Consider the following 13,218-nt stretch of genomic DNA (forward strand, 5'->3'; position numbering starts at 1 on the left):
GGCTGCCCACAGGCAGAAATCCGGCAGGCGAGGAGATGCGTCTCCCCTAATCACAGAGAGAACCGAAAAGGCTACACCTGGCGAATTTCTGCCTGTCCTCTCATGCAGCTGCTGCTTTGAAAGCGCAGAAGCCCTGCCAGGAAACAGCAGCAGCAGCAGCAGCAGCTCCACGGGTTGTTGTTTTTTGTCTCAGAATAGGGGAATCGGTGGGGCTGTCGGGGACTCTTCCCTCTCCCGCCCCGTGGATGCTCAGACTCCGAGGAGCCTCCAAACCAGCCCCGCCTGGCCCTGCTGGGGTCCTAGTGCCCCTCATTTCCCCAGAGCCCAATACCCGCCCTGGCTCCCCTGCCCTCCCGCTCCCCTCGGCAGGCACCTCTGGCCATGGCTGCCCCGCTCTCTCTGCGGCTCCGCTTCAAGCCCGCTCTCCCTTCCCGCCGCTGCCCAAGAGGAGCCCGCCCAGCCTCCCGCAACCATAGAGTCGCCTCGGGCGGACTGTGGAGGGTGGGGGAAAAACCTACTACAGTACTGTACTGTATTCCGCTAGGGCTAGAGCGGCTGCCCCATCCCCCTGGATCACAGAGTTCATGGAGAGAGTGACAAGCGACGCTCTCGCTTCCGATTTCCGTCTGGGCATTCAAGAAAGCGCTTCGCGCGCTCTCAATAAGGTGCGTGGCCTCTCTGCTGCCATCGTATATCTATGGTGGGCCCGTTCCCATCAAAATAAAAAAAATCCTTCAGTAGCACCTTAAAGACCAAGTGTGCATGCACACGAAAGCTCATACCAAAATAAAAACTTAGTTGGTCTTTAAGGTGCTACTGAAGGAATTTTTTTATTTTGCTTCGACTCAGACCAACACGGCTACCTACCTGTAACTGTTCCCATCAGTTCTATTTACGCGGAAGATGCAAAAATACTCAATGCGTTAAATCCTTCAGAAAAGCCATAGCAGATGCAACATGGAAAACTCCTTCGTTATGTCAACTCCAGGCAAAAGGAGCAAAAGGATTTAGTTATATGGCAAAGAGAATCCAGCCGCTTGTGTTGGGTTGACTTCGCTTGGGGGAAAGAGCTGTGTGTGTGTTTTTGTGTGTGTGTGTGTGTGTATTTGTTTAGGGCACTTTATACCACGCTTTCCTGTGCTAAAATCAAACTCAACCTGCTTACGATGAAAATATAAACAAACAAGACCAATCCCTAACTAAATGTTTTAAATAGTTTAGATAATGGGGTGTTTTATTTCGTTAATGTAGCAACTTCAGGGTGAGTACTGGCGCCTATTTTTCTAGAGGGGAAAAAGCACTGCACACACCCATGTCAAAACCATAAATGAGAACTATCAGGTCACTGTGGGGAGGCAAATCTAGTGCTATTTTTTCTAGGGGGACGCATACCCCTAAACATTTTGTGAATCTAAGTTTGGCCTCATTGAGGGGCAGTATTTCAATATGAGTAGGAAAATGAGAGTACCCCTAAACATTTCTTAAGGAAAAAGGTAAGGTAAAGGGGCCCCTGACCATCAGGTCCAGTCGTGTCCGACTCTGGGGTTGCGGCGCTCATCTCGCTCTATAGGCCGAGGGAGCCGGCGTTTGTCCGCAGACAGCTTCCGGGTCATGTGGCCAGCATGACAAAGCTGCTTCTGGCGAACCAGAGCAGCGCACGGAAACGTCGTTTACCTTCCCGCCGGAGCGGTCCCTATTTATCTACTTGCACTTTGATGTGCTTTCGAACTGCTAGGTGGGCAGGAAAAAAGCACTGGTCAAATCCATATGACTTTCTTTAGGTGAGGCTCTGTGACAGGTCTTTTAGGAACATAAGATGCTAGCCTAACACCAGTTTGTTCCCACCTAGCTCAGTATTTTCTACACTGGCTGACAGCTGCTCTTGAGAGTTTCAGATGGGGCATTCTCAGCCCTACTGGGAGATGCAAGAGATGAAACCCGGGACCTTCTGCATGCAAAGCAGCTGCTCCAACAGATCAGCAGTCCTTTCTTTCCTTCACAGGCACACGGAATTGTTATGCATGGAATAAGGGATGTGTTTTCTGCTCTGTTCGGATTGCTACGCAAGCTGTGTTTTTGCACAAAGGGTAAAGTCCACCAAGGTCACAAAGTAATCGCAGTCTGGCCATTTTGGCTGCAAATGTTAAAGGACTGGGAGAAGATTCGGTAAGTTTCTTTTTTATTATGCAGGTGACACTTCTTTGCACTTTATTTTTTAAAAATGGTTTGTTTTTTTAAAGTATGACTTTCCCATTCTTCCCAAGCTGCCCTACAACCAGAGATCTGTCCTCCCCCCCCTCTTCTTCTTCTTTTTTGCAGCCAGTACTGCAGTGGCAGAGATGCAGCATTTAACTAGGAACTGATTTGCACATTTCTTTGTGTTTGCAGGCATGGATCATGACAATGTAGAAAAACTGGCGGCAGAGCTGCATGAAAAGGGGAGTGCCTGGGGTCCTTTCCAGATAGCAGCAAGCACCAGCTTGGTCCTTTATTTTGCCTGGGCCGGATCTCTTGCCCTTGGGCTACGCAAAGTTTATTTACAGGTATCTGAGGTTACCACCATTTAAAAATGGTTAGAGCAGGGCAAAGGGAGCAGGAGAAGCTGCAGGTCTGTGGAGGGTATGGGCAATAAGTGCCTCACCACAAGGGGGCAGAAGAGCACACATTCAAAGGCTCCTGGATGATTGTGAAAAAGAGGATAATTAGGTGGGGGCTGGCCAAGGGCAGACTGAGGTTGGCTGGGCTGTGCATGATACCTCCATATTGATCATCCTCTATGGCCTGGTGACGAGATACAAATTAACTAATCTACAGTCCCTTGCCTGAAATACTGGAGAGCCACTGGCAGTCACAGCATACCCTCCAACATTTGTGCGATGAAAATAGGGGTGTCCCATTCCATAACGATAATATAATTTTACTATTTATACCCCACACATCTTACTGAGTTGCCCCAGCCACTCTGGGCAGCTTCCAACATATCTGAAAAGCATAATAAAACATTAAACATTTTTTTAAAAAAACTTCCTTATACAGGATTGCCTTCAGATGGCTCAGGGGTCGGATAACTCCATACCCTCCAACATTTCTCTGATGAAAAGAGGGATGTCCTAAGGCAGTGATGGGCAACCTTTTGAGCTTGGTGTGTCAAAATTTGCCAAAAAAACGAGCATAACTTGGGTGGTGTGTCACTTCGAGAAAAAAACCATAATTTCGCAATATTTATAGTTTAAATAACAAAAAATATATAATTGTAATATATAACTGTATTTAATGAACCAAAAACTAATTATTTAACCAAACCAAACAAAAAACCCCTTATTTATCACAAAGTGCCCAGAGTTGTTGAGTTTGTTGGGGGGAGCTGCTGACCAAAGTTTTGGAGGTTTCTTTGGGGGTGCAAAAGTTGCTTTACTTTTGGGGGGAATGCCCCAAAACTGCTGCACTTTTTGGGGGGGAAGAGAACAGAAATAAATGACGAATAATACCTTCGCTGGAACTAACACGCAGCACCGACATAGTCTGCCAAAGCGCCAAAAACCCCAGCACAGAACGGGTTAAAAAATGAACGCTGTTACACCCAATTATTGTCTGCCAAAGCACCAGAAAAAACAGCACAGAAAGGGTTTAAAAAAATCTCTAGCTACCAGCAACAACAACAACAAAAAAGGATCCAGGTTTTAACAGTGGAGACAAGCTGTAGCGTGAGGAGGAGCAGGAGAACAAATTGGGGGGGGGGGGACAACACACAACAACAACAGCGTGAATGGGCCAATGGGGCGCATGCCAGTAGTGAGGGCTCTGCGTGTAACGTCTGACACGCGTGTCATAGGTTCGCCATCACTGTCCTAAGGAAAAGCGGGACATTCTGGGTTCAAACCAGAAACCAAGACGGCTTCTCTAAATCAGGGATGTCCCTGGAAAATAGGGACACTTGGAGGGTCTGTCACTGAGCTACAAGAACCGACACTTTCATGTGGGATAAGACAGTTTTACATGTTCCTGATATCCATGCCTTTTGCAAAACTCTCCAGCTTCTTTCCTTTTTAATCCAGGTGCCATATGTACCCTCCAGTGTCAAGCAAGTGAGGAATATGATGTCGCTGCTGCAGGGGCGCTCTGGGAAGCTGGTGGATTTAGGATCGGGTGATGGCAGAATTGTAAGCACGTCAAAATGCACCCGAGTGTGGGATTGCCGTTGGTGCATGGCAAGGATGAGCATCTGCCTGCCACACTCACTGCTTGGTTGTGATTAAGATAAACTAAGAATAAATGACCTTTTGTTGATAGGGTGGGGGCTGTTTACTTAACAGGGATGCTTTCTGTTCTAACACTGAGCTATATACGCAAATTTAACGTCGTAAATCCTACCCTTTGTGGCTGTACATTGTTTCAGAGGCTAATCCGCACCGTACATTTAAAACACTCTTATACTGCTTTCTCCCAATGTCATACCTTTCTCCCAAAGAATCCCGGGAATTAAATTCTGCTAATTTATTATTATTATTATTATTATTAATTTGTACCCTGCCCATCTGACTGGTTTGCCCCAGCCACTCTGGGCAGCTTCCAACATATACGAAACATAATAAAACATTAAAAAGCTTCCCCACAAAGGGCTGCCTTCAGATGTCTTATTTATTGGACATCTGATGGGAGAGCATTCCACAGGGCAGGCACCCTCGGTGCTGGATCCCAGTGTTCAGGCTGAGCGATGGGGGTGGAGACGCTCCTTCAGGTATACTGGGCTGAGGCTGTTTAGGGCTTTAAAGGTGATATAGGCAAAAATCTGCCCTTATTCCCTTATTGAGTTCTCCATCGGTTGGAGAATATAACAGAGGCCAACTAGAGAAGTTTGAGAAGCAAAGCCTTTATTTTCGTTGTTGCAACAGGGTCCTTCCCCTCACGCAGGAGAACAAGGAAGGAACCCCAAACAAAGGTGTCCTGCCCTTAAAAAGAAATTTGAAATTGGTTTCAGCCCACCCCCCAGAAGCATCACCCATACATCACAGAAGGGGTGTAGCCCAAGACCGCCCTCCCTAGATTCATCATAGGTACATCATGAAAGGGGAGGTCTGGTGGCAGTAATCTGAGCATCCTGGACCCTGCCCCCTGCCCCCAAAACCTAATCAACAAAAAAGAGATATATTTACATTTCCCTGTTTCCCAGCCAAGTTAATCACACCCTTTTGTCTGGCACTCAGGTATCAGGATGCCAGGGATTATCACTTTAATTCCTGAGACAATGAGAAGGTTCCCCCCACCCCCCTTCTTCCTTGCAGAGGAACACCTGGTCAGAGAGAGAGAGTCAAAATGGTGTCAGTCAGGCCTGTCTTCCTGTGCTGCTTCAGACATGTGCCTGTACTGTACATTCATGTACATGTTTTATGAACAATTATTATATATATATATGACCTCAAAATTCTTATAACAATGGTCAGCACCAACACTTTGAAATGTGCTCAGAAACGTACTGGGAGCCATTGTAGGTCTTTCAGGACCAGTGTTGTATGGCCCTGGCAGTTGCAATTCCCAGCAAACTATATTTCCCCGGATTCTCCATAACTATTAAAACAATAAAAGAGGGTTTAAATGTGTGCAGATGTGACCTGCACCATGACACTGACACAGCATTAGGCAATAGACAATGTGCTTGATTCTGGCTGCACTTCCAGGTGTTGGAGGCTTACAAACAAGGCTTCAGGCCGTCTGTTGGCTATGAGCTCAATCCATGGCTTTTACAACTGTCCAACTTTCGTGCCTGGAGGGCTGGGTGCTATGGAAATGTTTTCTTCCGGCGAGAAGACCTTTGGAAGGTAAGCTATATCCACACGGAGGCAAGAAGCTAGGCCTGTAAGGAGCAAACCGAAAGTGGAAGGAGGAGCTGTCTGCGGTAGCCATCTCACCTGCATCTTAAGTGAAGCTCAGGAGAAGCAAAAGTTAGCAGCAAGGCTTCCCCTAAGTTTGGCGACCTCCAGGTATTGTTGGGCCCCCAGCTGCCATGAGCACCAGCATCATGTCCAGAAGCCAGGGGTTGATGGGAGTTATAGTCTTAACATCTGTTGATGGGAGTTGTAGTTCAACAACCACCAACCCACACTGGTTGCTCCTGCTATATAGTTTAGCTATGTGTTGTGAAGCAGTGTTCCCTTGTGTTTGTCCTGAATCTCCCAAGGTTCAGCATCACTGGTTGGCCCCAGGTTCTTTTAAGAGAGTGAGTGCTGTAGCTTAACTATATGCTGCAATATCTGAGACCATGGGACTATGCTTTGCCTCCCAGTGCACTGTGGGATGTAGTCCAGTCCAGAATAGGAAACAACCATCGAACCGTCTCTCTTGACTAATTGTCTGCTGCTGTTGTTTTAAGGCAGATCTCACTGACTGCAACAACGTCACTGTGTTCCTGGCTCCCAGCTTGGTGAGTAGTTTTCAGATAAGCTTGTCCTATATTACCTAAGCAAAACCAAGGATGGTCAGTGCAATGACCAGTCTTCACGATATCTAATGGACTAATACCTTCAATTAACTGGCAGTAGTATTATGCATTCAGTCTTATGAACCTGCCCCGGTCTGAAACCCTATTTCTTACGCTCACCTCAGTATCCATTAGGCTGGTGAGTACTGGAGACAGGGTCTTATTAGTTGTGGCCCCATATCCTTGGCACTCTCGCCAAAGGAACTGCATACTACCCCATCTTTGTTAAGTTGTAAAGGTCTGTTTGAAAACAAATTGCATTCTGCATCCTATTAAAAAGGGTGTTGGGTTTTGAACGCCTGCTGTTTATCCTTTCTATAATTAGATGTTTGCTTTCCTGCGTTTATTCATTATCTTCTGTAAGCTGCCCTGAGAGGGCTGCATCTGAAAGGCAGACTAGAAGCATTTAGACAAATTCATTGTCACAGCCAACAAGTGGATAACATCTGCAAAACACTTGCTCTCATTTTTCCCAGCAGAAGGAATTCTCCCCATCTGCTTGGTACTGTCCAGCCTCTGACCTAGAAATCAGTCGAGACATAGAAATTAAAACCTTATACTAACAGTGGTGGCAGCTCCATTTGAGCAAAAGGGGCACAGCCTACCAGCCTCAGTCTGCCTGCAACTGCCTACTTTACTTACAACCAGCCCGGGGAGTCAGCTTCCTCCTCCTTTGTCCCTATACAACTCAACAGGATAAGTAGAATTAGTTTTCTGCACCTGTTTGGTAAGGTGTTTTGTTTTGTTTTTTAAATCATACTCCTGTACTGAAAGCCAAAGGGGATTTAACAATCTTCAGCACATACTGATTTAGTTGTTTTGGCAGTGTCTTTCATTTTAACACTGTCTGCTGGCTTTCCTTTGTGGGACTAGGTGGCAACAACTGAGTCCATTCGTTGCTAAAGAATGACGATTGCCCTAGAAGCGCCCAGCAGTCTTGCTGAGGCATCACAACTGTGTGCTCTATTTACACTGCTGCTGTGCAGTCACCACAGCCAGATGCTGAGCTTGCCAGCTTCCCCCCACCCCACCCCCCGACTGCAAAGTCAGCCAAAAGCAAATAATGTTGCCTCATTTCTGCAGAGGCTGCAGTTTGAAATTCACTATTCCCAAGTCACCTTATGCTAGATGCTGGTCAGTTAAGAGAGAAATTGGCCCAGTCTTCTCTTTGCAGCTTTCAGGAGTCACCTTGAAGAGTTTCCTTTAATTGATTTCAGTCTGGAATTACCAAACAGAATTCTTTCTGAAGGGCCATCTGCCCCTGTATGCGTCATTGGGGGGGGGGAGTGTTTTATATGTAACCCTGCCTCTGCAGACTATCATAGGGTCTGCAGACTGAAAATAGGCCTTTTTCACTGCTCCCACTGCTGCACAGGAAAAGACATCATCAATTTTCTTCAGACACCGTGTAAAAACACCATACACTCGGGTGGTTCAACCTCCAGTTAGGCAGTTATCAGATGGTGTTGTTTCAGCTCAAGAAGAGGCTGATCTATTCACTCATTTTATATTAAAAACAAAACATTATGGCCCCGTGTCTCCTCTCATGTCCCTAATAGATGCTGACTGCCTTGCTTCAACGGAGCTTCTATGTTAGGAAATGGTAGAGGAACATTCACATAAACTCATCGCGTACGCCACATGAATTTGGGAATCAGGGGAGCAGTTAGGGCCAGAATTCATAGAAATAGAACAATTTTCCTGTAGGTTTTTTTCTTAGTTCATGCAACAAATGATGATGCTTCAGTCTGAAGCCCAGGAGTGGCTGGTACCCTTTGGAAATGGTAGGGCAGAAGGCAGAAAGGCCAGTAGAAAGTGGCGCCAGAGCCAAGGACAGGCAGAGCTAATTCAGGGCAGCTCCACACCATACTTTTAAAGCATTTTCAGTCACATTTAAAGCATGTGACTCCCCCCACAAGGAATCCTGGGAACTATAGATGGTTTCACCTGCAGAGAGCTGCATTTCCCAGCCACCCTTAAACAATAGTTCCCAGGATACTTGGGAGGATGTGTGTTGAATGTTCTTACATGTGCATTGAATGTGCATTGAATGTATGGTGCGGACCTGTCCTAATTCTAGCTTCGTCCCCATCCTCTTTGCTGCTGCATTCTACAAAGGCAACCCTGAGACTAAGGGGCAGAAAGGTGACAAGCAGTTCAATTCCTAGATTGATAAGTTAAGGAGGCATGCAGATGGGGGCTGACTGAGGGCAGACGGAGGTTGGTGGGACTTCGCCCTAATAGACCAACCTCTGCCGATAGAGCAGCACTTTGGGTGGTCTCCCCAAGGCTTTCTTTGTCCCTTCTGAGATTCATTCTCTGTCAGATCTTGCTGCCGTCAACGTCATTGTAAAGCAGGCCTCTCTCGGCAGGTCCCGCTCTGGAGAGAAAACTGCTTTCAGAACTCCCAGATGGGGCCTGCGTGGTGGCTGCCCGCTTCCCTTTCCTCAACTGGATTCCTACCAGCATTGCTGGAGACAACTTAGAAAGAGCATGGGCCTACAACATCACAGCAGTACGGCAAGCAGGCAGGCAGATGCCCAGCCAAAGGCTAAACGTGCTCCATAAAACTCAGCTGTGCAGGGAAAATGGAAAAGATGCATGAAATCGACAACAGTGCCTTTCCTTTTGCTAGTAGTTGTCTTAACTAGTGGGGGGGGGGAGTCATTGGTTTGTGTTTGCTTTATTATATTCAGTGGTACCTTGCTTTAAGAACAGTCCTGTTTATGAACGATAAGGTTTACGAACTCCGCAAAACCAGAAGTAGTATTCCGGTTTGACAACTTTACCTCAGTCTAAGAATGGAATCCGAATGGTGGAAGAGCACTGGCGGCAGGAGGCCCAGTTTAAGAACAGTTCCGGTTTAAGAACAGACTTCCGGAACAGATTAAGTTCGTAAACCAAGGTACTGCTGTATTTTGTATGCTTGTTTTATATTTCTTCTTCAGATGAAGGGCGGTATACAAATTTTAATGATGATGATAGGTTATAATGGTTACACAGTTCAGATGAGAGGGCCAATGAAAGAAATTTCTACAAATAACACACTTATGCCAAATGCATCATGACTCTAGCAGTAATACTTCCCCCCCCCCTGTCTCTCCCCCAACCCACACCCGAAATAATGGCTTTATCACCTTAAGGGGCTGGTGGGTACTTGCAGATACCAGTGGACAAATTTACCCACATTTTTTATTTCAGTTTATCCTTTTCCTCCCGTCTTAAGTTCAGTTTACCACATTGGTTTGCAATTTGTTCCCCTTAAAACCAGGACCTTCTCGGTAATGGCACCTGCCCTGTGGAATGCCCTCCCATTAGGATGTCAAGGAAATAAACAACTATCTGACTTTTAGAAGACATCTGAAGACCTGTATAGGGAGGTTTTTAATGATTGATGTCTTACTGTGTCTTAATTTGTTGGAAGCCATCCAGTTTCACTGCACATTTTAATATGCCTATTTTTCAAACAACTTCCTGCTTATATAATGCATATTTAAATGCTACTTTCACTGGCATAAACATATTTTTTACACAATTTCCTCTAACATGCATGATCTTTTGGTATGAGAACTTCATTACAAATTTCAAAGATAAGCTGGTTTTTAGTTTGCTTAATCATTCAGGGAAGTACGAGTTAGGCTGATTCCCACTGAAATGTGAACCCACCCAAGTTTCTACACTTTACACCTTTACAAACACAAGTAAAGATGAAGAAACTATCCTGGGAAGTATGCAGGCATCATAAGGAACAAAGAAATATTAATGTGGCTATGGAAAAAAGAAATAGGCATGATTTAGGGCAGTATCCAACTAATGTGTCCAGTCAGTGCAATTTCTGTCTGTGCAATGGAACATTCTTCCTCTGCTCCGCCTGTGTGCCCCATATCCTCCCCAAATTTGTTCCAGAAGGTTGGGGGAACCCACATAATAGATTTAGGGAGCACACAGAGTGTGGGGGTGCACAAGCAGAAGTCTTTGCATTGATGGAATGAGTTATTATTATTACTACAGTACCTTGGATACAAGATTCCCCAAGATTATTGATTTGGTGTCAGTTAAGTCTTCATATTTAAAGATAATCTTTTCCATGAAGTTTGAAATAAGTTGTCATGCCAGGTTTCTGCCAGGAGGAGGGAGGCTGAGAAGTCAGGGTGTGTCCATAAACCTGTATTTTGGGAGAAAAGAATCTCTGACCCAAATTGTGTGTTGTGGGGTCAGTCAGTGCATAGGGGGTCTTACAAAAACCAAGGTCCATGAGTTAAAGTTAAAAACTAAATATAAGCCCAACTAAACAGCTGAGGAACAGTCTAGAAGGCTGAGGCTGCTGTCAAGAGATGCTAGATTTATTTTGTTGGTGCAGTGCAAAGAGATGTATGTAATGTTTTCTGATTTCTTGAACCATGATTAAAAGATGAACATCAGGCTGCAAGCTTATGTGTTCCCCGCTTTTCAGTTTTCATGATTTCGCATGCCATCTTGCAGAGGGAAATATTAACCATGGCTACCTTTAAACAGATTTTACAAACAAGCCTCAAATCCCCAATATCGAACTCAGCTATGTTAAAGCTAACCATAAGTAGTGTTGATCTCAGTGCAGACTGCAACACTGCAGGACAGATGGGCAGAAGATAGATTGGAGTCTCCTGGTAGTTATTTGCAGTAGATTGGAAAGGGTTTCTCTCTCCCTAGAGTTCAACACCAGCAAGTAGAATTGGTAGGACAAACCTGTGTATTAATTGGTTGCAGGTCTTTGCACAGCTGTACTGACAGCTTTTAAGCTTGCATTTTAGAATCCTTACTGTAGAGTAACTCAGACTGCAATACATAGCTCTGTATGTATCAGGGGCTACCAGTAAGGATATTCAGAATTTTGAGAAAGTTCCATAGGCACCAGGTTTGTGGCATAACACAAAAGGTCTGCCACATTTAAAAGAGCAGAATAAAGAGACAAGAACATAGAACAGGGCAGTAATATTTACCAATATCTTTTCCAGATACCATAGGAGGTACTGGTGGGCACACAGTCCCTGGTATTTATGCTGTATGGCTTCCTGGGTATAATAGGCAATTGGCACCATTATTTTGCAGCTGACTTTGAAACTGGGGTGGGGCAGGGGTATGTGTGGGAGAAAGGAATGAATTCACAAACCAATGAGGTAGTCCTGATCTCTTGACCACAAAACTGCATATGGAGAGGTCACACTTTCCCCAATGCTTTAAGCCAAAACCAACTCGTCTCCAGTTTATTTTATTTTTCTTCTTTTCAGTTACAGCAAAACGGAGGACAGAAATGTATTAGTAATGCCCAGCTTCTGACAGAGACCCTGCCACAACACAGCTTTCGTATCACATTTGCTGATCACCAACATGCATACAGTGATCTGAAAATCTCTTTTTTTCGCAGATAGGAATGAATCTTCACTATAAAATAACAGTGACAACTACATTAGCTTTGCCGTCTGTGCATTCAGAATGTCCATTTCAGCAACTCAGGCTTTTTAAGCTCCACAAAAAATGATAAGTCATCACACTGGAATCAGTTCAGCCCCTGTTGATACTGATAGCCATCCTTTGCAGGAGGGGGGGGGGGGTTAGCAGCTCCTGTAAATCTAATAAGGTACTATTTGCAAAATCTCTGTAAAATGCCCTTAATATAGCCTTTGCCATAGGCTGTGCAAAATGGTTTACTATCTACATTATTATTATTTTTGCATTGAAAAGGTCACAGTATAGTCGTTTAAATAACTAGCACAATAAATAATAAATTATTATTATTATAAAGTGGAAAGAGGAGGACTCTAGTTAAACAACATCAAAGACAGCAGCTAGGTATATGGCACTTCAGTTCAACGTACTGAGGGCATATCTACACTTCCTCTTGTCCTAATACTTTCCACCGGGGAAAACGGCTCTTTAGCACTCAATCTGGGTTTTCTCCAGGTTGACGTTTGCTCCGATTTAGCACTAAAGAGCTGGTTTTCCCTGGGAAAGAAGCAGGGCGAAACTGCTTGGACCTGTGCTTTTTAGCCATGGGACAAGCCGAAGTGTGGATGAGCCCTGAGTATCTTCACATATTAAAATAGGGATCAGCACCTGGTGGCCCAGAGACTAAGCCCCCTCCCTCGGGAAGAATTACCATCAGGCCCCTGGAGGAAGCAAAGGGTATATATGTACAGTACATGGGAATTGAGATGATGTCTATGAAGTGTTCCTTTACTGGCAAAACCGTTTGGGACTGGGGGTGGGACCAGCCATCTTTTCCTTAAAATGGCTCAAGAACTAGCTACTAATCAGGGCATTAGGATGGTCTGGTCCCTCACACACCTGTACAAACCCAAACTGCCAAATCTGCAGGAAATCAGGAGTCAAATGATGCAATCTTTGTGCCATTTCTATGCTTTAGAGTTGCAAAAATGTGAAAAGGAACCTCCATCCCATCACCTTGACAAAGTACAAACAATGGAAGAAGCCAAACATTAAAAACCAAATTCAACAGTGGCTGGTGATCTTAAAATGAAGGCTTTGTTCCATGTGAACTTGAATGTGCTGCTCACCATGGCATCTAGAGTCTCAATCTTAGCTGGCATTTTACAAAAAACTAAAGGTCCTAGTCCTCATATCCGCAGACTAAAGAGTGAAAATGCAGGTGCAGCATCTTCTAAAAGGTAAGGTATGGAAGGGGAATCTGATCAGAACTTCTGGCCAAAAAAGGTTATCTACACCAGTGTTTCTCAACCAGTGTG

General features: G+C 45.0%; 2 protein-coding genes across 14 annotated transcripts in view; one reads left to right on the top strand and one right to left on the bottom strand.

Annotated features, from left to right (window-relative positions):
• Positions 1-538, bottom strand: part of WDR90 (WD repeat domain 90) — a 45,548-nt gene extending 45,010 nt beyond the window's left edge. For all 3 annotated transcript variants that reach the window (XR_009558554.1, XM_060282757.1, XM_035130626.2), the window contains exon 1: positions 374-538. Coding sequence is in view for 2 of the 3 variants with exons in the window: in XM_060282757.1 (XP_060138740.1) it covers positions 374-383 (10 nt within the window). In the remaining variant the exon portion in view is untranslated. The remainder of the gene's footprint in view (positions 1-373) is intronic.
• Positions 539-567: 29 nt separating this feature from the next.
• Positions 568-13,170, top strand: LOC118092525 (adenine nucleotide translocase lysine N-methyltransferase-like). 11 transcript variants are annotated; one of them, XR_009558555.1, is made up of 8 exons: positions 568-665; positions 2,003-2,166; positions 2,389-2,543; positions 4,056-4,160; positions 5,676-5,816; positions 6,368-6,418; positions 9,172-9,380; positions 11,743-11,881. XR_009558555.1 is itself a non-coding variant. In XM_035130637.2 (7 exons), the coding sequence occupies exons 3-7, from the start codon at positions 2,391-2,393 to the stop codon at positions 11,881-11,883; spliced, it is 591 nt and encodes a 196-aa protein (XP_034986528.1). In that variant the 5' UTR covers positions 568-665; positions 2,003-2,166; positions 2,389-2,390; the 3' UTR covers positions 11,884-13,170. The 11 variants fall into 11 exon arrangements, 10 of the variants coding, with proteins under 10 accessions (XP_034986528.1, XP_034986532.1, XP_034986529.1 ...); XM_035130637.2 differs by lacking the exon at positions 9,172-9,380 and having other exon boundaries at positions 11,743-13,170; XM_035130641.2 differs by lacking the exon at positions 9,172-9,380 and having other exon boundaries at positions 6,372-6,418; positions 11,743-13,170.
• The last annotated feature ends 48 nt before the right edge of the window (positions 13,171-13,218 follow it).

Source organism: Zootoca vivipara, chromosome 14 (genome assembly GCF_963506605.1).
Source record: "Zootoca vivipara chromosome 14, rZooViv1.1, whole genome shotgun sequence".
In the NCBI taxonomy this organism is placed as follows: domain Eukaryota; kingdom Metazoa; phylum Chordata; class Lepidosauria; order Squamata; family Lacertidae; genus Zootoca; species Zootoca vivipara.